General features: G+C 44.2%; 1 protein-coding gene and 1 long non-coding RNA gene across 5 annotated transcripts; one reads left to right on the top strand and one right to left on the bottom strand.

The window, feature by feature from the left end:
* Positions 1 to 682: 682 nt before the first annotated feature.
* LOC309379450 lies at positions 683 to 5,593 on the top strand. The gene is made up of 2 exons (XR_014172496.1): positions 683 to 815; positions 5,249 to 5,593. It is a non-coding gene; the product is annotated as an uncharacterized lncRNA (long non-coding RNA).
* Positions 4,123 to 23,988, bottom strand: ERP27 (endoplasmic reticulum protein 27). 4 transcript variants are annotated; one of them, XM_081928606.1, is made up of 7 exons: positions 23,650 to 23,985; positions 23,286 to 23,386; positions 19,806 to 19,943; positions 12,584 to 12,700; positions 9,427 to 9,552; positions 6,578 to 6,775; positions 4,123 to 4,759 (listed from the first exon to the last, which is right to left on the bottom strand). In XM_081928606.1, exons 1-7 carry the CDS (start codon positions 23,792 to 23,794, stop codon positions 4,712 to 4,714), a joined length of 873 nt encoding a protein of 290 aa, XP_081784732.1. In that variant the 5' UTR covers positions 23,795 to 23,985; the 3' UTR covers positions 4,123 to 4,711. The 4 variants fall into 4 exon arrangements, with proteins under 4 accessions (XP_081784732.1, XP_081784731.1, XP_081784733.1 ...); XM_081928605.1 differs by lacking the exon at positions 4,123 to 4,759 and having other exon boundaries at positions 5,737 to 6,775; positions 23,650 to 23,988; XM_081928607.1 differs by lacking the exons at positions 4,123 to 4,759; positions 19,806 to 19,943 and having other exon boundaries at positions 5,737 to 6,775; positions 23,650 to 23,988.
* Between the last annotated feature and the right edge of the window lie 398 nt (positions 23,989 to 24,386).

The following is a 24,386-nucleotide window of genomic DNA, read 5'->3' as shown; positions in this document are numbered from 1 at the left end:
GGAGGGTGAGGATCAAGGTGGTTTGGTGCAAGAGCACCAGCAGAGTCACTGCAAGACTCCTATTAGCTCGTATGACCTGCGCCACTCCCCTGACACTTGCCCTTCCCTTTAAGCAGCAGTCATTCACCTGCCAGAAAGTACCTCTACCCCACTCCGCTGTCCACTACTGGATGTCATGAGACCCATGGAGACATTGCAGAAAGGGTAGTCAGATGAGGATGAGGAATGGGAAGAACACAGGGAATTGGAGGAGGCCGACCCAAGGGAAGATCCTAGCAAGTTGAGGGATGAGCACTTAGGACTGCATAGGAGATTGACCCAGGGGTGGTCCTAGTAGATTGGGAGGTGGTGATCTGGATTCAGGGGGTCTAGTGGCCTAGCAGAAGAACAGCCTGCCTCTATGGTACTGGACACCCTATGCACCTCATCCCTCAAGGAAGACACCCAGGAATACGTCTGACAGGGAGCCAGCTATGTCACCTCCACTTTTGTCTCCAAAGAAGGAAGGGAACAGAGCTGGTTCAAGCAAAGCTTGCATGTCGTGCCTGTGTGAATAGCTGTGCACACCCCACTCTCAGAGGGAGCATGTCAAGTGTTGGACCAATAGCTTAGTTGCACCTAGTCATGTATCATAGTACTCTGTCATGCCTTACCTGTGTGTAACCTGTATACCCATGGTGGAATGTTGTACTGAATTCATCAATAGAACTTTCAAAACCTCCAGACGTGACAACAGTTCAAGTTCCGAGTTCAAGGGCAAGAGACAGGACACTGGCTGGGACCAATGGGATTTGGATCCAAACAACATTTGAAAAGTAAAAGATTTCCTAGCCTTGGTATAAAAGAATTACAAGTGTGTGACAATTAAGTATTTAAGGCAAGGCCCTCCTACAAAGTTAATATGTTCTGAAGCCTAATTTCCCAAAAAGAGATTTGCCTATGAAACCATTACATTTGACCATATGCTGAGATCGTAGGAAATGTCTTGTGACACTTGGTCATATGATATGAACATCCTCTTGCTCTGAGGATCTTTGGACACCCAGCAGTCAGTGGAAACAGTACAGGACAAACAGAAATGTATGGATTTTGCCAATAGGACTGATAAAGGTAGGGCACTGGTTTTGATAATTTTTCTCTTTGCAGGTGGAATGATGGAAAGGTTCCTTTCAATTGGGGAATATTCACAATGTCTGGATAATTATAAGTTCAGATAAATAGGAGTGGTGATGATGACATGAAGTTCTATGGATGTGAAGGTCAAACTGAAATGATGAGATCAGAAGAAAGGATTGAAGAAGATTGGAAGAAATTCAAGACTTACTTACAGAAATATTGTGATTTAGTGGAATGTTAAGAAGGATGCTTGGTTATAAATAATTGGCCATCACTAAAATAGATCAGGAATTGATGATAAGAGAGATTAAGACAAACAAATTTGCAGGAGAATTATTTTATTGTATTTAAGTAAGTGGCTACAGATTTGGAAATAAGATGATAATTTGCTTGACAAAAACTTATTAATGATGTAAGTGGGAGCGGGAGACGTGAGGAAGTTCAAGGATATCATGAAATTTTGTTAAAACAAAGTAATAATGTTTACTATCACTGTATTCTTTTTTCTAAAAACTCTAATAAATATTTATTTAAAAAAATGAAATGATGAGATCAGATTCATTAGGCAATACAGATCAGGAAGGTTGAGTTGAGAGTTTGTGTTTACCATGTTCAGTGGAGGCAGGACCAATGGAGAACTTAACCCAAGAAGAGCCCAGATAGATCATCCCAAAGGCCCATCTGGTCCAGCATCCTATTCTCACAGTGGCCAACCAGATCCTTGAGAAGCCTGCATTCAGGGCATGAACGCAACAGCACTCCCCCCACCCCCCAATGAGTCCCAGCAACTGTCATTGACATTGGAGAAGGTGCATATCTTATCTGCCATGAACTTTTCTTATTCCTTCTTAAAGAAATCCAAGTTGGCTGCCTTTGCTACTTGCTGTACTAGCAAATTCCAGTTCAACTACTGTATGTGCTCTGTGAAGAAGTGATTCCTAACCAGTCACTTCTGTGCAGCAATGATCCCTCTATCCATTCTAGGCAGTAGGAGAGCAGATGTAGGGTTTTGTGTCTGTAGGCGTGCCTGCAATACGTTCCTGGGTGTTGTTGTTGTTTACAAGTTGGCGATTTGCGTGTGTGTGTTTTTGCACTGCCAGTTCCCAGCACAGTAGAACCCAGAGCTTTAACCGTGTGCCAATTCCACTCATGCCGTTGTGCCAAGATCCCATAGTAGGGCTGTTCAGCTTTGCAGCTCTGGTGTTGACTCAGTGCAATTCAGAGTGGAAAATGAAATCCTGAGATGAGAAGAATTAGCAAGGGACAAAGAGAGGCACCCAAGAACTTGCAAGTGGCCTTATAAGTTGCAACAAGAGGCTGTTTTAGAGGATAGAGATCCTTTGACTCAGCACTGTGGGCCATGCAAGTCCACCTCATTCCCTTGGCTGTTGTGTCCTGCTGCTGCTGCCACCACCACACATTGCTGCTAGTAACTCCACTTTCAGAGATGGAGGCGGCTGAGCAGGGATTAGGATAACAAGAGTGGCCTTTTACTCCTAGCTTTGCCCTTGGGGACAGGGGGTGTTCTGTGGTTTCTCTGCTCTGCAGTACTTAGCAGTTCCCCTCAAGTCAAATGCCTTCCTGAGAGACAACGTGGCAACTGTTCACATGGCAGCAGCAATCTGTCAGGGTTAGAAAGGGTATGCCAAGAGCGAAGCGAGAGAGCTCTCTGCCACATCTTGGATGCAGCAATACTCTTCATCTGTAGCAGCCTTCCTCCTCCCCACTCTTCAGCAGTCTGACTCAGCAAGCACTTCAGTTAAAGCCAGTCAGCTATAACCTGCCCCCACACTACATTTTTACAATTCTGTTGTAAAGTGAGCCCCTTGCAGATTACCTTTTCGCTGGAGACTCTGACAGGATGCATTTTATATACCCTTGCTGAAGAAAAACAGAATCTTAAGTACTGAATTGGACCAAGCAGCTCTTTTTGTTCCCTATAATACTGTTGTGAGGTTTGGACAGGAGGCGGTCAGCCTGCATGATGCCAGAATCCCTTGTAATCCTGGAATCCTAGGTCCAGCAAGGGCTAAAATCTAATGTAGGATTCCATTGTTGAATTAGCCAAGGATTCTCATTACTATTTACGTGAGTACTGTATAGTCCTTAGTATGACAAGCGAAGTTTCTCCGTGTCAGAGGGCAAATGGATGGGCCCTTCTTCCTCACCTTGCTGGTAGTGAGAAAGACAAAAACCTCTTGTGTGAGAGAGAGCTGGAAGGAGGTTGCTGGCAGAAACCAGAGATTGATTTCTGCTTGATTTCTGCTTGAATCCAGGGCTGTGACTATGGGAGAAGCAAGAGCCCCTTGGAGTGTTAATGCTGTGATACCCTGCATCGTAGGCTCAGGTTATATATATGTGTAAATAAACCATATATCATAAAGACACTACAGTCTCCGCTGTCCCTCTTTCCAAGGAAACCAAGCCCTGAACCCCCTAGATTTCCACACTGCTTGGAGATTGGGGTGGCAGACAAGACTTAATGCAACTCTCACCTAACAGCTGCCATCCCACCTGGCTTCCTGAACTGTTTCTATGCCAGCTGGTTGTTATAAGAACCGTAACTTTCAAGACCTGGAGGCTGAGCTTGCTTTTTTCCCATCCTGTTTTCTTTGGGGATCTTTATAAAGCTGCTCCAGGAGGCACTTCAGCTAAAGAGTGCTTTAAAGAAACAACCAAATAATTAAATACATCCAGGTTCAGGCCTCAAAGCTGTACTGCTGTAAGATTTACCTTCAAGTGGCTATTAAAAGATCCTGGAGAGGAGCTGTCTCATGCCTTAATCATGGGTCTTTCTTGACACACACACCCCAGTTTTGATGCAACATTTTCCCAGGTGGGACTCTTCAGACACCCTTTTATTGCACTTTCATGATCATATGTGCTCATGATGCTAATGGGAAGCTCACACATGAGCTATGACTACTGTTTGCGCCTGCAAAAGTTTGGTCACGTTGCTTATTCCCAGTCTGTGCATATCCTGTAACCTCCTGTTGGAATCCCATATTTATTATACCACAAACGTTTTTTTTATTTTTGTTCCACTTTTGTTGCACTATAACCCCTCCAGACAGCAATAATGTGGCAGCGTAGGGAAAGCATTGCAGAAGAAACTAAAATAGAATAAACCCACCACTAACGTGGCATTGCAATGTCAAGAGCCAACTACCTGGCAGCCTGTCCAAAGCTAGCAGATCCCAGCAGCCCTTAATCTCATTGTTTGCAAAACAGGGCAGAGCTTGAATTACCAAAGAACAAAAGTGAAAAGATGGAGCTGGTAAAGTAGGAAAGGCAATGGGCAGACCCAGACTATACCTTTAAAGCATATTCAATGCACATGTAAAGCACATGACTTCGCCCAAATAACCCTACAGTTCCCATATATCTCTGGTGAAAGCCAGAGGTATAGTGTGGGTCTGGCCAATGTGAGCATTATGGGAGAATCGAGGAAGTATTGAACTCGGCTGACATGGTCTGGCACATTTCTGTTGTGTGACTGTTGGTTGCTGCTGATTATCCCCCAACTCCCCAGGACAAGAGTATGCGCAGAACTACAGCAGGAATTAGGTTGTGGCTAGAGGCTGTTGGAACAGAGTCAGAGTTCCTCTTTGAAGATCTTATCCTCTGGCTTAGAGTTTTCTTTCTGAAATAAAGCAGAACAAAAGGAACCACGTCAACATAATAATTTTTAGTGGAAAGATGAACTGGGAGTGGAGACACTCGAGATCCTGAAAGAGCACTTGGTGTCTCTCGCTGTGCATAGAACCATAGAATTATAGAGTTACCCAGAGAGCCATCTAATCCAAGCCCCTGCAATGCAGGAATCATTTGCCCAACATGGGGCTCCAACCCACAAGCCTGAGATCAAGAGTGTCATCCTCTACCAACTGAGCCACATTAATATGGGGGCTAATCTCTTATACCATTTTAGTTTTCCTACCATCACTCATACAAGACCTCTGAAGGCAGGAAATCTCTGTTGCATATATATATTCTGCTGTAATTGTATAATTTTTTATTGTATCGCTGTATTTACCTGTTATCTGCTGGTTACTGTAGGAAATCTGGAATGCATATGCCTATAATAGTATACATATAATGAATATTTAATGTGATTTTTTTCATTTTTTAGCCGAACAAGGAGGTAGGGGACTCGCTTCGCATCAAGATTAAAGAGCAAGACAGGAATTAGGAGGGGGGAAATCTGTGCAGATAAACTTGGCACCGAGATATTCTGAAGATCCATTCCCTAGTGGATCTCTTCTGTCTCCACAACAGCAGCAGGCCCCATAATTCCTAAGGTTTCCTTTTTAAGGAAATGAGGCAGAGTTGCTTTTGCCAGTTCCCAAACTTTCCCCCATCATCTGGAGTCCCTGACTCTTGCATGTATATTCCACCACAATTCCCCAGTTTTCCATGAGTCCAAAACCTCCTTACCCAAATCCTGGAAAAACAAAAATAAAGCAATGGAACTAAACATTTCCATTGCGGGGGGCGGGGGGGAGAGGAGAGAAATCAAGCTGTGTAGCCAGAGGAGAAAACGTACAAACTGAATGTAATTGTTCACATTTGTTCTATTTGCATAATTTATTCGAATCCTATAATTTCAGATTTAAGAAATTATTTTTAGCACAGATCTCTAAATCTTTTGAGACTGCACAGCTTTTCAGAAGGAGAAATTATTCTACTTCCATTATAGACTGAGCTACACAGAGATAGTTACTACATGGACACTTTTTCTTAGGGAAGTGATAGAGAAGATTTCACAAGCACCCAAGGGGACGTGTATTGTGACTCTGAACTGGCTCAGGGGAAGCTATGGATGGTTATGCTTGATCACTGTTGCAATAGCACCCACTAATAATTCAGAACTATGTTGATAGATGGGGATGCACATGGTACCTGTTATGCCAGAAATGATCTACATTATTTAGGATGAGTTAAATGCATCTTTGCATTTAGACTGCATTATTTTAAAAACAGGCACTGGGAGGGCTGACAGTTATCAGAATCTCACCTGGTAGGGATGAGTGGGTTTAACCCTTTCCTCTCCTGGTGTAGCCCTGATGAAAATAGTCCCTTAGTAGCTGTTATTTACATTGGAAGGAAATCCTCCATAGACACCAATAAGAGACCTTAGCATTCCAGCAAAGTGTTAAACACCTCCATCACCACCAGTGGCTGCCTTGATAATCATCAATCCTCTCTGTCCCCCATTGACTGATATTTGCTTTTTTAAAAAAAAAAAGTGTAAAGATACACTTAATATCACATCTAATTTGGTCCTCTGTTTATTATTTAGGTGCAAAAGCATTGCTCTGAAGCACTACCAACTGTGTCAGGTATAAAACTAGACATTAGATTGAAGTGGAAAAGTGAGTACAACATTTCCAGGGTGTGGGGTTGATAATGGAGCAGAAAGCTGTGATTGGTCAGCCCAGTTGTCATCCTGTGCACTCACCAATTCATTTCTCTGTAAGAAACCATTGCAAAAACCCCTGACAGTCTCCAGGGAGATTTCATCCACGGACAGCACCTCCTGCTCCTCATCTGGAGTGTGGAATGCAGCCAGTGCAGGCAGCTGAGACTTCTTCAGGTGAAAATAAGACATAACCCTGTCATTGCCCTTTGCACGGACGTCCACTGAGATAAAAAGAATCTTCAAGGAGGCAATAGAAAAGGCGTAGAGATATTTTAGAATGCTCACACAGTCAAATGAATGTCATCACACAGATTATGAGAGCTCAGAGGAGCTCCAGTAACCTAGATATTTGCAAAATGTTGGCCTACGGGCCAGATCTCACCCCCAAACCATGTTTTGTGGCCCATCAGACACACAGCAGTAACATCATGGAGCTGGGCTAGACATGGGGATTCAAACCTCACCAGTCAACCCAGTGGCAGGAAGTGGAGGAAATCACATCCTCTCTGCTTTTCAGATCTGAAGAGCAGAGAGGGCAGGTAACACTGGGGGTTCCGGTCTGGCCAGAGGGGTTTAGACCTTTCTGTGAAGCACCACAGTGAAGGGAATACCATTGTGTGAATCTGTAGTCAGAATCAGCTTTGGGTACTATGCACCTTGACTTGAGGAATGGAATGTGTGTATGTGTGTGTTGATGTTTTGCCTTGAGCAGCAAAATGGGCCAGCCTTGCAGTCTCTTCTAACTGAAAATAGCAAACCTGAATTAGCAGAGGGGACAGAGGAATGGGAGGCAAGGCCAATTGACAAGGGAGGTCTGGGCAATCAAAAGTGGGGAATGACCATCCTTAGGGGTTCCTCCAGACATCCTTTTTATGCGGCATTTCTTATGATCTGTGCTCATGATAGTATCATCTGCAAAAAGAAAAAGTATAGAGTGGCCCTCTATCACTTCCCATCCCAAAGTCATGCGTTTCCATCTACCTTTACTCACATAGAAAAGATAAATGCTTCTGTGTCACCCTATTCTGTTCTTCATTTAAATCTCCATCAGGAATTTCCCCCACCTCTACCTGGAGAAGCCAGAGACTGAATCTGAGACCCTGTGCATGCAAAGCATTTGCTCAATCTCTGAGCTTCCCCACATTTGTATTTTGTATGCAAATAATAATAATAGACGGGAAAGCATGGCTTGGGGGGAGGGTATGGGATGGGGAGAGTGACTCAGAGCTGTGTGTTCCCCATGTTGGATTCTAGCTAGACTATGTGGACCAGACAGTTATGAAGCTCTGTCTTTAATATGGGTTCCGCATAATAGCGCCATGGACTTTAGGCAAAGATTGTTGGACCTGCTCCTGCCCAAACACCAGCCTTTGATCCTGCATGTCTCAGAAGTCTTTTCACCTATTAAAACAACATTTGTGTAGAAGATGTTTGGAACTGAAAAGCTGGGGGAAAGAATTCACATGAGATCACCTACAGGTTTCTGAAGCCCCTGGTGTTTAGGTCAGTAATATAAACAGAAGCAACAAAGAAACCTCTACGACATTATAAGCTCTGAAATTCTGACTCAGTGTCCTCAGCGCAGTTCACCTGGCAAGTCCGAGGGAGGGCTGTGCTGCCATTTGAAGAAACCTCTTCAGGCATATGGAATATTCAGAGACATCAGGAGGTGGCCAATGGAACAGCAGCAGCAGTGCCATTGGCCACTCCAAGTTCTTTTCCAGAGTTGAACTGTGACTCAGATATATAATAAAAATGGAAGCTGGCCATCAGCGAAGGAAATGGATCCCAAAAGTCTTTTAAAATGCATAGCATCTCTACTTTAGCAAGTGACTACTAGTATTAAACCAGAAGTTCCCCAATGAGTTTTCATGTATTCTACAAAGTTATTTTCTAATCTCATATCTCCATGACTGTTCTCCTGGGCTACATCCACACCAGACATTAAAAGCACTCTTATACCACTTGGCTTCCTCCAAAGCACCCTGGGAACTGCAATTTGTTAAGGTTACTGAGAATTGTAAAGAAACAGGTTCCTATTCCCTCCACAGAGCTGCATTTCCCAGCGTTCCCTGGGAAGAGGGACTGATTGTTAAACCACTCTGGGAATTGTAATTCTGTGTGGGGAATATGGGTTTCCTAACAACTCTTGGCACACTTAAGAAATTACAATCCCCAGGATGCTTTGGGAGAAGCCAAGACTGTTAAAGTGGTATAATAGTGCTTTAAAGGTATAGATGTGGCCCTGATCTCCTGTTGCCACTGTCCATTCCCTTGCTGCCACCTCTGGGCTCAGTTGGCATAATTTCCTGCGCTGGGGGCCGGGGAGAACAAAGTGTGTGAAGTTATTTCCTTCTCCTTCTCCTTTTCATTGCTCACCTGCTGCTACTGGGGAGTGAGTCCTAGCAAGTGCCTGTTGATGCCAACAACTGATGTCAACCCCAGCAGCATAGCTAGCTGCTCGAGTGCCTGGTGCGGGGGGGGGGGGTGTCCTGTAGCCAGGGGTGGGGCAAGCTGCCCATGGGGCCAGACGTGCCTCTCCGATGCTTGGAGCCTCTCTGCCGCTTCCCCCTCAGCTGTAGGATGGCTGAGGGAGAAGCAGTAGGCAGAGGTAAGTCCCATGCTGCCATTTCAGGCAGCATGGAACCTGCAGGTGCCTAAGCCACCACATCACTCCTAAAAAGTTTTGTGAGCCCAATTTTTTATTTTTAAACTCATTTTGTCACCCACCTGGTGATGACACACAGTGTGGACCGCACCCCTCGCACCCCTTCCTCCGCCACTGGTCAACCCCGCTTTAGACTGTGGTGTGCCCAAGTATAAATTACTGCTTCTGTCTGGAAGGATAAAAAAACAACAACCTTGCACCCAAGTCACATCAGACTTACCTTCCCTTGGAAGAGAACTGCTGCTTCACGATACTTGTCCATCATCTCCGCATGCTTTGGGGATGACTTGTCAGTGAACAAGAGAAGGTGGGTCTGAATGGTACTATTAAAGATACCTACTGCAGTCTGTCAATATATCAGAGATGGAGAAATAGGTTGATTAGGGAATGTGAGATCTGAGGCACTCTTGGAGCACCAAGCCCTAAAACCTAGAACACTGAAAACGTAAGGCTAGCCCTCAGAATCATGACAATGCTCCCTCGAGTTCGTATCCAAATAACAGAGGAGAATGCAATGGATCCAAAGCAGAGAGGCAAAGAGCAGAGGTGATTTAGATTTCAGGATAAAGTAGAGCTGGACTGAGGTGGTGCAGTTGAATCTGCGCAAAGTTCAGGCAAGGCCAGCTAAGATGGTTAGTAAGCTAGGTGTTACTTGATTTGTCAGAACATTGATCAATTTTGCTCTGATTAATCTATTTATCAACCCTCAACTGTTTTCCTCTTTGTGTCTGCACATTGTATTTGTTAAACTGACAAAAAAAACAAAAACCCACAAATTAGAAGAATTCAAAGGTGTGCTCTTTTTAGAAATGCTGGATTTAGAAATAGGCCAATAGATGCCTGAATTCAAGCAAAAGAAGAGGCCTCTCAACACCTTCTTCGAACAGCAAACAGGTGGATAAGTCAGTACAGGACTGTGCTATTGGCTGCAGCCCACCCCCAGCCCTCAATGGCTGCATACTGAGCTTGACATCCGCAAAAGGGAAACATAGGCAATTGGTAAGCATTTGTTATACCATGAACAATTTCTAAGGTCAAGCCACATTAACCAACATCCTCCTTTCCTATTTTTGACTTCTCCTATTTATGTTTTGTTTGTATGTTATTATAATCATTGAAAACAGTAATAAAACTTCTCTCTCTCTCTCTCTCTCTCTCTGTGTGTGTGTGTGTGTGTGTGTGTTTTAAGAGTTGCTTGTAAGAGAATATGTTTCAGGTGAGGATTTGGAAACTCAATATTTTCTCAAAAACACAAATCCAGGACCCAAATTGATGGTGGAATTAAAGATTTAGTTCCTAAGGGGTGTGTGTGCCTTTTGTTGCATTTGTGTTGTTGTTTAACCTGTAAGAATAAATCAATTAAACATTATTTTTTAAGAAAGTCAATATTTTTAAAAAAGACAAAAGCTTGATATTTTAAATCAAGGTCCTCTCCAGATGGAGGATGGTGATGGTTGCTGTGTATCCTGCAACAGGATATTGACCTTGACACAATAACAGTGGTGGATTTATCCTCATTTTGTTTGTTTTGAGATGCATCCCCTATGCTACCACATTATTGCTGTCCAAGTGGTCATATCACAAGAGAAGCCAGACAAAAATACACCGGAACATTTGTGGTATTAAAAATTATGAGATTTTGGCAGGAAATTAAGGGGTGTGGAAGTGAAGCAAGGTTACCACCCTAAAACTTTTGCAAGCACAAACAGTATTGAAAGTAGGGACAGCCCTGTTATTAGCCTCATGAGCATAGAACAAGAATATATCGAGGGCGGGGACTTGTTTGCTTGCTTGCTCGTTTGCATTTGACAAAGTTGATTCTCTACAGTTCACATTTGAGATTGCAGATCCCAGTTGTCCTTTTAATGTTCATCAGTCTTATGTCTTTGTGTTTGCCCAAAAGGTTGCTGGCTACCCTGCCCAACACAGCTTTTAAGATCTTCAGCTCAGTCCATTACCTCTTTAACGGAGAGGATGCCCAACTAAGTTCAGCGGGACTTACTCCCAGCATGCGAGAATGCAGCCTTCATTGCTCCATTTCCATGTATTTTCTTTACCACTCTGCATGTACACTTTTTAATCACCATGAAATTCTATATTTCCTATTTTAAAAAAACCATATGTGAGTCTTTATTCTGAACGTGATATATACCACCATTTGGCTTAAGCTGCTTCTCTGAGTCAGACTGCAAACCTTAAGAAGTGAAGGATGGAAAATCCTGTGGAAGTGTTACCACTGCAATGGTAACCAAGAACACACACACACACACACACACACACAAGTATACCTTTCTGATGCTATCATTCCCATTTAGAAAAACATAGCAGAAGCCTGGAAAACATTTCAGCACCGATCTGAACTGTGTTTGAAAGCCACAAGTCCAAGCAGACTGGATGCTAACAACATGGAAAGTAGACCTGGAACTCTCCATATATCACTGGGAATGACTGAGCTGCACACACTAGCCCTCTGTGAAGAGCCTCAAGTCACCTGGCACTGCCAATGGGCTCTTCGCATAGTTTCCCGTCGGCGGATAATTTGTCATCTGACTTTTTCCTTCCCCTTGCACTTTCCCCCCACCCTTCTCCCACAAGCCAAACAAGGGCCTTGGACACCCTACAGCTGACCTGCCGCCTCCCTGTGCGCTACACCCACCCACAGGGAGATTGGCAGGATGGGGGGTGGGGGGTGAGAGAGGCTCTGTGTCAATAAAAAGAAGGAAAGTGTGTGTGTGTGTGTGTGTGTGTGTGTGTGTGTGTGTGTTCCAGAATTCTGACCAGAAAAGGTCAGAGAGTGCATTTCTCGAAGAGCCTTCCAGCTCAAGAGCAGTGGGATTTGGAGCATTGTGGGAGGTCCAGCGTACTAGGCCCTGCGTCAAGCTCCCCGCTCGGTTTCTCAGTTCGCAGAAGACGGGAAGGTTGAAGGAGCAGCAGGTAGGAAATGCAAGGAAAGCTTAGGGAGAGAAACATCAGAACGTAAGGAAAGCCTGCTGGGTCAAGCCAATGGCCCACCCAGTCCAGCATCCTCTTCTCACACTAGACAGCCAGATGCCTGTAGGAAACCTGCAAGCAGGACCCAAGCAAAAGAGCCCTCTTCCCTCCTGTGGTTTCCAGCAACTGGTATTCTGAACCATTGCTGCCTCTAACTGTGGAGTCAGAGCATAGCAACCATGGCTAGTAGCCATCGATAGCCATGGATTTGTCCATTCGTCTTTTAAAGCCACCCAAGTTGGTGGCCATCCCTGCCACTATTCAATTAACTCATTCTGGGGTCAAGAAAGGGGCAGTAATTTCATGGGTTTGTTCTCTCCAAAGTGAACTCGGTATTCGAATGCCTAGGTATAACTCCAGCACGATCTAGAGACGTCCTTTCTTACCATAGGGTTGTACTCGGTTACCCAGCGGAGTTCATTGATCCGAACAAAGCGACTCAGCTTGGTGGCATCAATTCCGCTGCTGTCTTTGATTTCCAGGTCTTGCCGCTTGTTATCCACCTGAAGCGAAGCAAATAGCCTCACCGTTGTCACTCTGCCTCAGACACTGCCCCTTAAAACACTTGCAAAATCAACGTCCTGTGTCCTGGGAGGCAGGAAAGCCAACAGGGTCTCTGGCATAGCTGTCAACTTTTCCCTTTTCTTGCAAGGAATCCTATTCAGAATAAGGGAATTTCCCTTTTTTTAAAAAAAGGGAAATGTTGACAGCTATGGTCTCTGGGCCCAGTAAATTATTTGTATGATGCACCCAAACCTGCCCAGGATGCGGTCCTTAGCCAGATTATGGAAGTTCTATGACGTCAGCCCCCCCCCCCAAGTATTCATCTGTATGGTTAATCTCCATGCAACCCAGCTGTGAGGCAGCAATACATTATCTTTCCACTCCCACAAACACTCAGTATGCCTTCCTGTGTATGGTTCACTTTTGGCTTAAGATTTTCATGAGGACTATCCTACTGATTTATCCCAGAGCCTCGAATAAACTTTTTAATTTGCTCTTTCGCCATAAGCTGAAGGGTATGATAGAAACATTTTAAAAATAAAATCAGATGTGGCTGTTATCAGTTGCATTAAATTGCCCTAGACATTAGCGATACGGGGATTAGCAAGCAAACATTTGTGGGACCTTTGGAAAAGGGATCTTAAACCAACCTAAATCTCTTCCTTTTTTGAAAATATTTGCCTGCTCACTTCATTACTTCTAAACCTAATAAACACTGGCACAGGCATGTATGGATTTCCTGGAAACATTGTGCAAGCAAGAATCCTCTCCAATAAATAGAGGAATTTTTCCAGCAGATCAAGAAAAGAAAATATTCAGGCTCCACAAATACCGTTTTTTTGGAAAAGATTCTTTGACATCTTCCTGGATCTATCTTCCTGATGGACCTCTTAATAGGCCGGCAGGCAGGAAACAAAAACTCAACAAGAAATCCCAGAGGGGTAATAAGGTGTTCAATTAATGTATGGGCCCAGCAAGGCAAAGCTGAATCCTTGTGATTATTTTTTAAAAGAATATTATGGATGAGATATATGGAAAGATATATGGATAGAAATCGTATACTGTCATACGCCATAAATGGAGTTGTCCTTTCCAGAAACAGGTCTACCAACATAGTCCTCTTTTGCTTTTCCCTAAGCTAGTTCTTGACTCTAGTGCATTACACCACAGCTGAGAGGACTGAGGGCTGAGTCTTCTCTCACAAGCTTGGAAGGAAAACAAGAGCAGCTCCATGGAAAGTAAAGAGTGTTAGACTGGCACTAAACTAAAGTGAGCCAGAGTACATAAACCTTTGGGATGGTTCCAAGGACCACCAGAGTCAGTGGAAAGCGTCTTCATTGGGGGTTGGAATAGACTGCAGACTACTGCAAGAACATTGATCAAGTCTAATGCTTTACATTTCTCCCCTGGTCTAGAAAAAAATTGTGTGTCTGTGTTTGTGTGTGTGTTTTCTGTTGACATACCTACAAACATATATACACCCACATACACTGGGTGGTGTGACCCATCCAATCCCACTGGATTGGGCCAGGGCTCAAGAGTCATGTTATTTTTATTGCAAAAATGATGGTATCTCAAGCTGAAGTTCTTGGAAGACAGGCAAAGTGCATAAAGGTTGGGGGGGTTAAAACAGGCTCTAACACAGGTACATGCATAGAAACAGTTATTTATGAAGGGAACCAGGGATGTGTGTCTGTGGTGGTTGTTTTTTAATGGCACAGTGTTTTTGAGCAAGTGCAGAGTACCTTTCCCTTTGAAAGTAGAAGCTGTTGGGATGTTTTTAAAAAGTCAATGGAAAGATGAATTTGTCATTCACAGAACCATAGGGACTGTCAAAGTGGCACCAAATTCACCCCATGCCAAAGAGAACCCTGGAAAAAACAGGGGAGGAAATGCAAATAGGTTGCACAGGCAGAAAAAGTAAACCTATCGAAATAACTCCAGTGCAGGGCAGATTTTACCTATGTTTCCTGGGAAATTAAGTCTGTTCTTCCATTAAGGGTGTGAAATGTGACAGAAGTTTGACAATCCCTGTTCTACTCTTATCACAATGCATGAGGCTTGTCTCACTGAAAGCAATAGGCCTTTGAATCAGGGCCAGAGCCATAAACTGCTTGTATGAGTTTGATTGGAGTACAGTAGCCATGTCTACCCAGAATTAGGTCCTTCTGCACTGAATGACATTTACTCCCAGGCAAGCGAGGAGGGATTGCAACTTAAGGCCGCAGTGCTATCCAACCTTTTCTGGGAATAAGTCCCATTGAACACAGCTGGACTTGTTTTAATGAAGCAATAATTGTTTGATTAATTACAGTCATATTCATTTTCTTATGCATTTTTTCACAATTCTACAGATATTTTGTTCCGGACTCCTGCCTCAGTTCCCCACACCTCTTTTCACTTCTTCCAAATTTATTCAAGGGAAGGCAGGCTGAGAGGGAACTATATAAATTCTTCAACTTTTTTGCAAGATGATTGGCAAAGCTGTATATCTACCCTGTCAACCTAGTTTAATTTTAGCTGCATCTATTTGTTTATCTCATGTTAAGGACAAACATGAATCTAGAAGGGTGTATTTAGGTTGTCGGTCTTCCATAATCAAATGATGATGTTTATTTCCCTCACAGTACAGATCTTTGAAGAGTCTTTGGAAGAGGAACATTATGACCAATGGAAACAGGCCAGTGAAATCTGGTTTGCATTTGTAACACCTGTTGAAATTACATACAAAGTTAATGGTGAGTCATCCTAACAAACTTGCCACATTTCATTGTACTTCATAAATTTGGGAGTGAAGGTGAGAGTATTCCATTCCAAATAGGTTACCAGCTGCCTCTAACTTGCACAACATTTTAAAATCCCAGATGAAGGCATAACCAAGTTACCTTGCCCAGCTGTGAGGAATAAGGCCACCATTATACAGTGGTACCTCGGGTTAAGAACTTAATTCGTTCTGGAGGTCTGTTCTTAACCTGAAACTGTTCTTAACCTGAGGTACCACTTTAGCTAATGGGGCCTCCCGCTGCTGCTGTGCAATTTCTATTCTTATCCTGAAGCAAAGTTCTTCACCCAAGGTACTATTTCTGGGTTAGCGGAGTCTGTAACCTGAAGAGTCTGTAACCTGAAGCGTCTGTAACCCGAGGTACCACTGTAATTGGGGTAAAGGGCTTTTTAGAGACTTGCTGCTGTTTATAGAGACTTGCCTCCCTAATAAAGAAAAAGATTGGAGTGACCCATAGTCAACTTCCAATACTAAATTGGAAGCTACAACTAACCCATCGCTCTACTCCTACCTCTAGATATGGCAAGCATCTATGCCTGCAGCAACCAAGTTCTCTTCAGCACTGGAAGCGCTAACCTGCTCTGCCCCAGGATTCGGACCCCACCCCACACAGCACACACAGCCCAGCAAGCCGCCTCCTTCCCTGATGGCTTCTGGGCTGACAAAAGACCACAACAAACCAGGATGCTACCTAGCCAAGGAAGCTGCTCCCAATATGCCTACGCAAAGTAAGCTGAAGGATTTCCTGTGCACTGCTATGAACTGCAATGTCAGGTTACCAACGGGGGCTGTGTTTGTACACCCCCTCCTGTTCCTTCTCTGGCTTCTGCCAGTAAGTAAATGAGAGCATTGTTAGCTTTGCCACCTCTCCCACAGAGAGGGGAGTGGCGGGGGATACCTTCCTGACCACAGCTCATTTACTAGTGTGATTTGAATTTTGCTGTCTAGCCCTTTTGAAAGTCCCTACTGGTAAAGACTGAAGAGAGTTAGAAATCAGCAGCAAAGCTCTGCCAGGCTGGCCTAGTGGCAGGAAGGGCAAGTAGCAGAGGGAGGATGAAGAGAGCATAGGCAGCCAGGTGAGAGAGAGAGAGAGAGCCAGCCTAGAAGGTAACACTACTTGATCTGTCCCTGCCTTGGGCATTTGTTCAGGGGGGAAATGGACTTGCCATGAAGGGCCAACATAAAGCAAAAGTAAGAGTGTGCTAACTGATGGGAGTCAAGCAGTAACACTTGCAATATTTTACCAGAACTGGGCTGCAGCAGCAATAGACAGAAAGGCAAGCTATTCTTCATTCGCGGATTCCTCCTTAAGTAACTGCTTAGACTCATGGACCCCCAAGGGTCATCTAGTCCCAACCTCCTGAAATGCAGGAATCTCAGCTGAAGCATCCATGGCGGATGACCATCCAACCTCTGCTTAAAAACCTTCAAGGAAGGAGAGTCCGCAACCTCCCGAGGGAGACCATCCTTTCTGTAGCATGTTTACCAAACCTCAACAGCAGCAGCCTTCTTGAATAATGCTACTTCAGCTTGCAGGAAGGAGAATACTTGTTTGAATGCAACACCAACAGCACAAGAACCTAAGACGAACCTTCTGGATCAGGCCAGTGGCCCATCTAGTCCCTCAGCTTGCTCTCACAGTGGCCGCATTGTTAAGTTGCCTGTGGGAAACCAGCAAGCAGGATTCGAGCGCAAGAGTACTCTTCTGTCCTGTGCATCTCCAGCAACTAGTACAGTATTCAGAAGCATTGCTGCCTCCAGTCATGGCTTGTAGCCTTCGACAGCCATCTCCTCCATGAATTTGTCTAATCCTCATTAAAAGAAGCCATCCAATTGGGAGCTAGTTCCATAGTTTAACCATCAATAGAAAGCTACCATATCAGAGAAAGGGATGCATGTCCATTTTCTATGTGCAGGGTTTAAAAAAAGATATTCAGACATAATTTTATTTCACTTCACCACCACCCATAGACTTAATGGCTTACTCCAGGAAGTCCTGTACATTTTAATTAGTCTGATCCAGCTGATTCCCCTAATGGACATCATGCCCAGGAGTCACTTCCTGCTGCTCTTTTATTTGTCCCGCAGGTTCAAGTTAAACATACGTTCGATAGCGGTGGGACAGTAGCACACGATGGACTGTAGCCTGTCCCATGAGAGATGGAAGGGAGGTGAGCGCACCAGCTAATCATGGGTAGGCAAACCAAAGCCCGGAGGCCGGATCCGGCCCACTCGCCTTCTGAATCCGGCCCACGGATGGTCTGGGAATCAGCGTGTTTTTACATAAGCAGAATGTGTCCTTTTATTTAAAATGCATCTCTGGGTTATTTGTGGGGCATAGGAATTCGTTCATTCCCCCCCAAAAAAAAAATATATATATAGTCTGGGCCCCCACAAGGTTTGAGGGACAGTGGACCAGCCCCCTGCTGAAAAAGTTTGCTGATCCCTAAGCTAACTTATTCCCTCTGAGGGTCTTCATCATTATGGCTACCTCTCATGCATAGCCCCAATCTGGTGTCAGTCGGGGGGTTCTCAGAGGACAAATCAGACACACCACTGGCCAAGGGTCTGGAGGAGCAAGAAGGGTCCTTTGAAATGAACAATGGGCTGAAGAACCATTGTAACTGTCATAGGAGGAGCCACCACCATCTAGTCCTCAAGAACACTTGGGGTTTTCAAGGTCCAGGGCTTAGGGGGCTGAATGGCAGCAACGTAGCCTGTATCTACAGATCCAGATCCGCCATGTGGCTAGTAAGGGGTCTCCTTCTAAGTAAGCAATGTCTGGAACACCTTCACTATTAGCAGCTGTGCTTAGGATGTGGTCTAGCAGGTCAGGTTTCCCTTTGGGGCTTTCCAGATGCTGGAAACAACACAGGACTTTGGCTCTTTGTTATTTCCTTTGCGGTGTTGTATCTCGCCTGAACTCTCTGTGATATTGATCTTGGACTGTTGTCTTGCCTTGGGATCATGTTTTGGTTCCGAGACTGATTTTCTGGGGTTTGTTTGGACTGCTCTGCATCTGCAGCCCTGCCCTTGCTGGTGAGGGTTTTTTTTGCTAACATACCTGCTGAGATTGGGACCCTAGCCCTAGACCCAGAGGGCATCCATAGGAGCACGACTTAAAAATAAATACGGTAAATCCTGGATGCTTTTACTCTAAAACAGCCATTTAATCTATTATTTATTTACCTATGGTTTTGCATGGCAATAATTGAAACAGTTATTGCAATGATATTTTCGGGGTAGGGGAGAATTCTAGTAGTTGACTGAAGGAGCAATTAGGATAGGAAAACAGGGGGAAATGTATCCATCAAAAAACCTAGCCTAGACTGATTGGCTGTGTCCAGACAGGGGTGTTATCTTGCACAACATGTTGCTTAGATCTGATTTTTCCATGTAAGGGTGTCCATAGACAAGCTGTTTACATTTTCTGCCTCTGATTCCTAAACCAATCACCCATATCCACACTATGCGGCTCCACTGATCTCTTGATCCAAAGAAATCAAACTCCGCTTAAGTTCTGCACCCCTGGACCTTCTCACTGCACAGGAAAGTAAGATGCATGTGACCGTTCAATCTTAGAACAGCAAGGCAGTGGTCAAGTGTTATGTAGAGGTTCTAGTAATTGCCACAGGGCAGCTGACATGAATTTGTTTTTAATGAGACAGTCATACGTGTCTTGCCAAAGTCTACAAGTCTATGGTTACTGGGCATATGTTAATCAGGATTGCAAGCCTTTGATCTTCATTTTAGCAAAGTTGTAGCTGAACTAAAGTCCTTCCAAAATATTCCATTGGCCTTTAAAAGCAAAAGAGGAGGGGGTTGTTCTCTTCATGCTTTGTATGTAGAGCATACAGATTTCATGGGCCAGCATTCCTACCTAGCGCATTCCAGGTCTTTTTTGTTGCTCTTGGAAAGACGTAGCCTCTCCTTCTGAGAGACTGTCGTAGGAAGAGAACCCAGTTAACACACCAAGTTACAGCAGCACCTGAATCAGCGAAGGCTTCTTCATTGCGGTGAATAGAGCCCTGTTCACCAACGTTAGTATGACTTAGCCACCCTCCACCTGCCTGCCTTCTTACTTATAAGCAGGGGGTTAGAATTGCTTATCAGCTTCCTCCTCCTTGCCTCAGTGTTGCTTGTTGTAGAACCCAGTAAAGAGGTTAAAGACTGGAATCAGTTGGCTTGGCCTGTCCTTTGTTATGGCGCCACCTGCTGTTGGCCTCCCTGCCTTCTACCCTACCAGTTCCAATGGACATCAGCCACCACTGACCTGTTTTCTGGAAGCAGCAGAACTACAAGCAAAAAAAAAAAAAACCTACCATACGGAAGAGGGAGATGGTGTTTGTTGTGACATTATAATGGGAAAGAACATTAGAGGAGGTGCAGAGCCCAAACGGTACATCTTGCATATCTTGTGCCATTTTAAGGAATGCTGAAAGTTCTGGTCGCTCTGGATCCTGAAAAGGAGAGGGGAAGAAAGAGAATGAAAAAAATAATGGGGGGGCCCACAATCCTACGCCACAAATTTATATCGCTTATAAACCCAGTTTTAAGTGGAAAGGTTTCCCCAAAGAGTCCTGGAAACTGGGGAAGGTGGTGGAAATTATCCACGAGGAGGCACTCTGCACATCTCATTGAACCTTTGGGGTGGGTAGGGAATAAATATTTTTTGCATTCACCCCAATTTCTGAGTGGTGAGAGTCAAGGGGTTCTGGCACATAACCTGAGATTGGCTTCCATGGAGGCCTCAAGCCGCAGCTTTGAGTTCAGCACAGAACAAGACAAGCCTCTGTGTCTCCAACTCCCAGCATCAGCCAAAAACTCACACCCAGTCCTCCTCCTTTGGCTTATTGTTCTCCTTCCTATGATGATGGCATCCGTGTAAGATGGGAAGTCTTGCCTATTAGTCTGTGTGGCAACAGAGCTCACTCTTTGGACATGCAAATGGAAGTACTTAACTGGCCAGCTGAAGCCATTACCTTAACAAAGGAACTTCTTTGGCTGATTCAACAGGTTTCTTCTTATAGATTCTAAGCTAATAAATACAGGATCACAAGTTGGAGGGGGCCCATGAGTAGTCATCCAGACCACCCTATAAAACTATCAAAGTCATTTCAGTCTATAGTGTAGCTGTATCCTTAAAGAGGTAGAATGAGAGGAAAAGAGAAAGGTGGAGGATATGGGGGTGTGTGGAGAAAAATAGAGCAGGAAAATGTACTAAATAAAGACTAAGAAAGCAGCTCTGTAGGCAGAAATCTCTGCCTCTGATTTTATTCAGGGCTTTGGCTTTCCACTGCGATTTAAGTGAAGGATGATGACATCTAGCGGCTGCTTGTAGTTGTGCAGGTTAATAATAATAATAATAATAATAATTTTATTATATATACCCCACCCATCTGGCTGGCTTTCCCCAGTCACTCTGGGTGGCTCCCAACAGAACACTAAAAAGAGACTAAAACTTCAAACATTAAAAACTTTCCTAAACAGGTTTCTCTAGCGGCCGTTATACTGCATGAGTCAGTATTCCATGACAAGGATTACTGGACATCCCTCAATAAATGAATATTCTGGATGACCTTCCAGACTGGTCACCTGTTGCATTTAAAAGAGAATGAGCAATACATTCCTGCTACCATGGCTGCAATTATAAACCAGATGCAACTAAAGCCACGAGGCTCCTTAAATAGAGCAGGGTGCTTGACTTTCCTTTGTGCTCTGTTGAACCTTAGGCCCCGAAACTGTAGACAGCACTTCCTCACTGGGAGATACCACCTGTTTTTCTGTCCTTTGGAGCCAATACAGCAATCTTTATCTACTCATTGAGATTCTAACACTGTTTCATGGGTACTTAAAGAGTAGGCATTAAAACACATTAAATCTCTCTCTGCCACCATCAAAAAAGGATGTCAAGGTGTTAGTGAACCACACATAGCTGTTTTTTTTCTGACCCATTCCGTCCCAACCCTCCTTGCATCTTTAGACAGACTCTCAATATAAAACGAGGTAGCGCTCAGAGACTGGAAATGCACAACTTAACAAATATTTTAAGATAATTTTGCTCTGCATCCTTTCTACATCTCACATAACAGTGACAGTTGGCCCTTTAAAACGTCTATTTCCTGAAACTGTCTTCAATCAAGTTAAAATTCTCAGAGATCGAAACTGAGATTGAAGCAAAGTTTACAGCTAATGTGGTTCAATTGGGGAAAAGAAGTTGGGTTGAAAATAACAGGGGTGGAAGAGAGAGACCTCATATTAAACAAAGGCCTCTTCATCATTTTATTATTATTGTTGAGCAGCTGGTTCTAGAGCGGAAGCAGAAGCCTGGACTGAAAACACATCAGTAAGTTCAAACTGAGGAAGAAAGTGCTTTCGAGTATTCAGTGATTAATCAACTGGGCTTTAGCTGGACGAACCAAATTCCAAGCCTTTGAAAACTTGGCTTCACATTTGTACAGTGTGTTTATAGAGCCAGTGATATTTTTAACAATAGCAGTGCAATGTTCTGTTGAAGTACAGCACAATGTTTAGTAAGTCCATTGAACTATTGCTAGGATTGTTGTTTGTCCTACTTTAGAGAGAACAGTCCTCCATTTGAAGGAGACTTCTATTTGTACACATTTTATTTGAGTCTTGGCAGTGGTTTGTTTTGCGGGGACTCTTCTGGCACTGAAGCAGCACCAGCATCAATGCTGATTTCCGGTGCAATCGCGCCAATTTCCGGTGAGATCATGCAATGCTTGGAGAGTAAGCTCACACTGGAAATTGGCACAATCCCACCAGAAATCAGTGGCAAAAGCAGCAGGACAATTGGTGCAGGGCAAGTGGCAGCACTTCTTGCTGTGGCAAAACAGGAAACGCCACCCCTGTTTGGCAGTGACATTCCTCCCATTAGCACTGGACAACTGCCATTTTTAATTTCCCACAATGCTCCAGTGTCAATATATCAGGTGTTCTATAGCATGCGGGGGGGGGATATAGTAGTAGTAGCTTGTAGCTGCCTGGTGAGGAGGAGCCATGACAAACATTGATCCTTACTGGGTCATTTGGGCCCTGGAAGCTGCCAGAGGATTTCAAGTACTGATGCTGGCCATAAATGTGAGAAATGGCCTTCAGAAAACACACCGAGAACTGAGAAGGGAGAAAACTATGTACTCAAGATTATTTTGCGATCAATATGCTGTGGTCTAAACCACAGAGCCTAGGGCTTGCAGATTAGAAGGTTAGCAGTTCGAATCCCCGTGACGGGGTGAGCTCCCATTGCTCGGTCCCAGCTCCTGCCCACCTAGCAGTTCAAAAGCACGTCAAGTGCAAGTAAATAAATAAATAGGTACCACTCCGGCAGGAAGGTAAACGGCGTTTCCGTGCGCTGCTCTGGTTCGCCAGAAGTGGCTTAGTCATGCTGGCCACATGACCCGGAAGCTGTCTGCAGACAAATGCCAGCTCCCTCGGCCTATAGAGCGAGTGCGCAACCCCAGGGTTGTCCGTGACTGGACCTAACGGTCAGGGGTACCTTTACCTTTATGCTTTTGGAACTTGGATTGTGTGCTCACATAACAGCCACAATCTCCTTCTTGAACCAGGCAGCATTAAGGTGTTATATTGTCCTCCTATAACACTATCACTGCTCACAAAAGTCCAATTACTTATGCTGACAAAATTTTAACAACCAGAGATGGGAGCAACTATTTTTTACATGGTCCTCCACATAATACAGGGTTGTAAGGAGGTTGTGCTAGAGTGCCCAGCATGAAAGGCCTGTCTAGTTTGTTTACAGCCACAGAGTCATCTCAACAAACCTGGAAGAATCCAACGACAACCACCTCTGCTGCACTGACAAATGCGGCCGCAGCTGCAACATCCTCCAACTGTACTGGTTTTCTCGCTTCTTCAGGGGTACCTAAGAAGTGGAGGAAGATATAGCCAGCCTCTTTTCACAGCCACGTGAATGCACACACTGTACCCAACCCCTCCTTGAATGTTTTTATCAGATTTCACAGACAGAAGCGATGAGCCTTCATGGCTGCCTTCAGAACGCTTCCCACATTCTCACTTGGGAGTAGTAGTTCCTCAGCTAGAATGGCTGCTTCAATCCCTCCTACTCTATGTGCCAATCCCCACAGCCTCACCACCTCTTTGGAATTCAAGCCATTCCTCCCTTACCTTTGGGTGCTGGCTCCTTTTCAGCACATCCCAACACGAAGACACAACTGAGAAGGGACGTAAGGAACCACTGCTGCAAGAGAGAGGTTTTCATTGCCTTGCCTCGTTTCTCTCCTTGCCACGAGCCCTGCTTCGAGCCAGACATCGGAAAGGGGACTTGCCATCTGTCCCCGAATCTGATGTGGCAACACCTAAAGCTGTGGGAGTGAAACACCTGGGAATGTTCAGGTCTGTTATTTCCCAAGATAAGAGACTTCAGGGACAGGAGGCTCCCGGAGGATTCCTTTTGCAAGTGTTCTGTTCCTCATTTTGTTGGCAATAGGACTCCCTTTTTCATAGTGGTCTAGGCCAGTGTTTTTCAACCTTTTTTTGGCAAAGGCACACTTGTTTCATGAAAAAAATCACGAGGCACACCACCATTAGAAAATGTTAAAAAATTTAACTCTGTGCCTATATTGACTATATATAAAGTAATTCTCTTGAATAGGAATCAAATAATCACAAAGAAAATATTTTATAATTACTTTATTATGAAATAGTAAGTAAACAGAAATATGAAAAATTATAAAATACTTTATTTTAAAATCTTTCGAATTTTTCAATTTTTCCCACGGCACACCAGGCAACATCTCGCGGCACACTAGTGTGCCGCGGAACAGTGGTTGAAAAACACTGGTCTAGGCACAGCGAAGATAACAAAGAAAGACCTTATTTATTATAATCAGTGCCTTGTCTCC

This window comes from Podarcis melisellensis, assembly GCF_964234715.1.
Source record: "Podarcis melisellensis genome assembly, chromosome: 10".
Classification (NCBI taxonomy): domain Eukaryota; kingdom Metazoa; phylum Chordata; class Lepidosauria; order Squamata; family Lacertidae; genus Podarcis; species Podarcis melisellensis.
Note: the sequence above shows the minus strand (reverse complement) of the source record. Positions and strands in the feature narration are given on the sequence as shown.

What these genes read in the sequence shown, in the direction of transcription:
- ERP27 (XM_081928605.1), bottom strand. Translation starts at nt 23,794, where the DNA reads ATGTCTGGCTCGAAGCAGGGCTCGTGGCAAGGAGAGAAACGAGGCAAG. An exon ending in AAAGGAGCCAGCACCCAAAG is followed by an intron (nt 23,387 to 23,649) that starts GTAAGGGAGGAA and finishes TCCACTTCTTAG; the next exon opens with GTACCCCTGAAGAAGCGAGA. An exon ending in TAACCGAGTACAACCCTATG is followed by an intron (nt 9,553 to 12,583) that starts GTAAGAAAGGAC and finishes ATATATTGACAG; the next exon opens with ACTGCAGTAGGTATCTTTAA.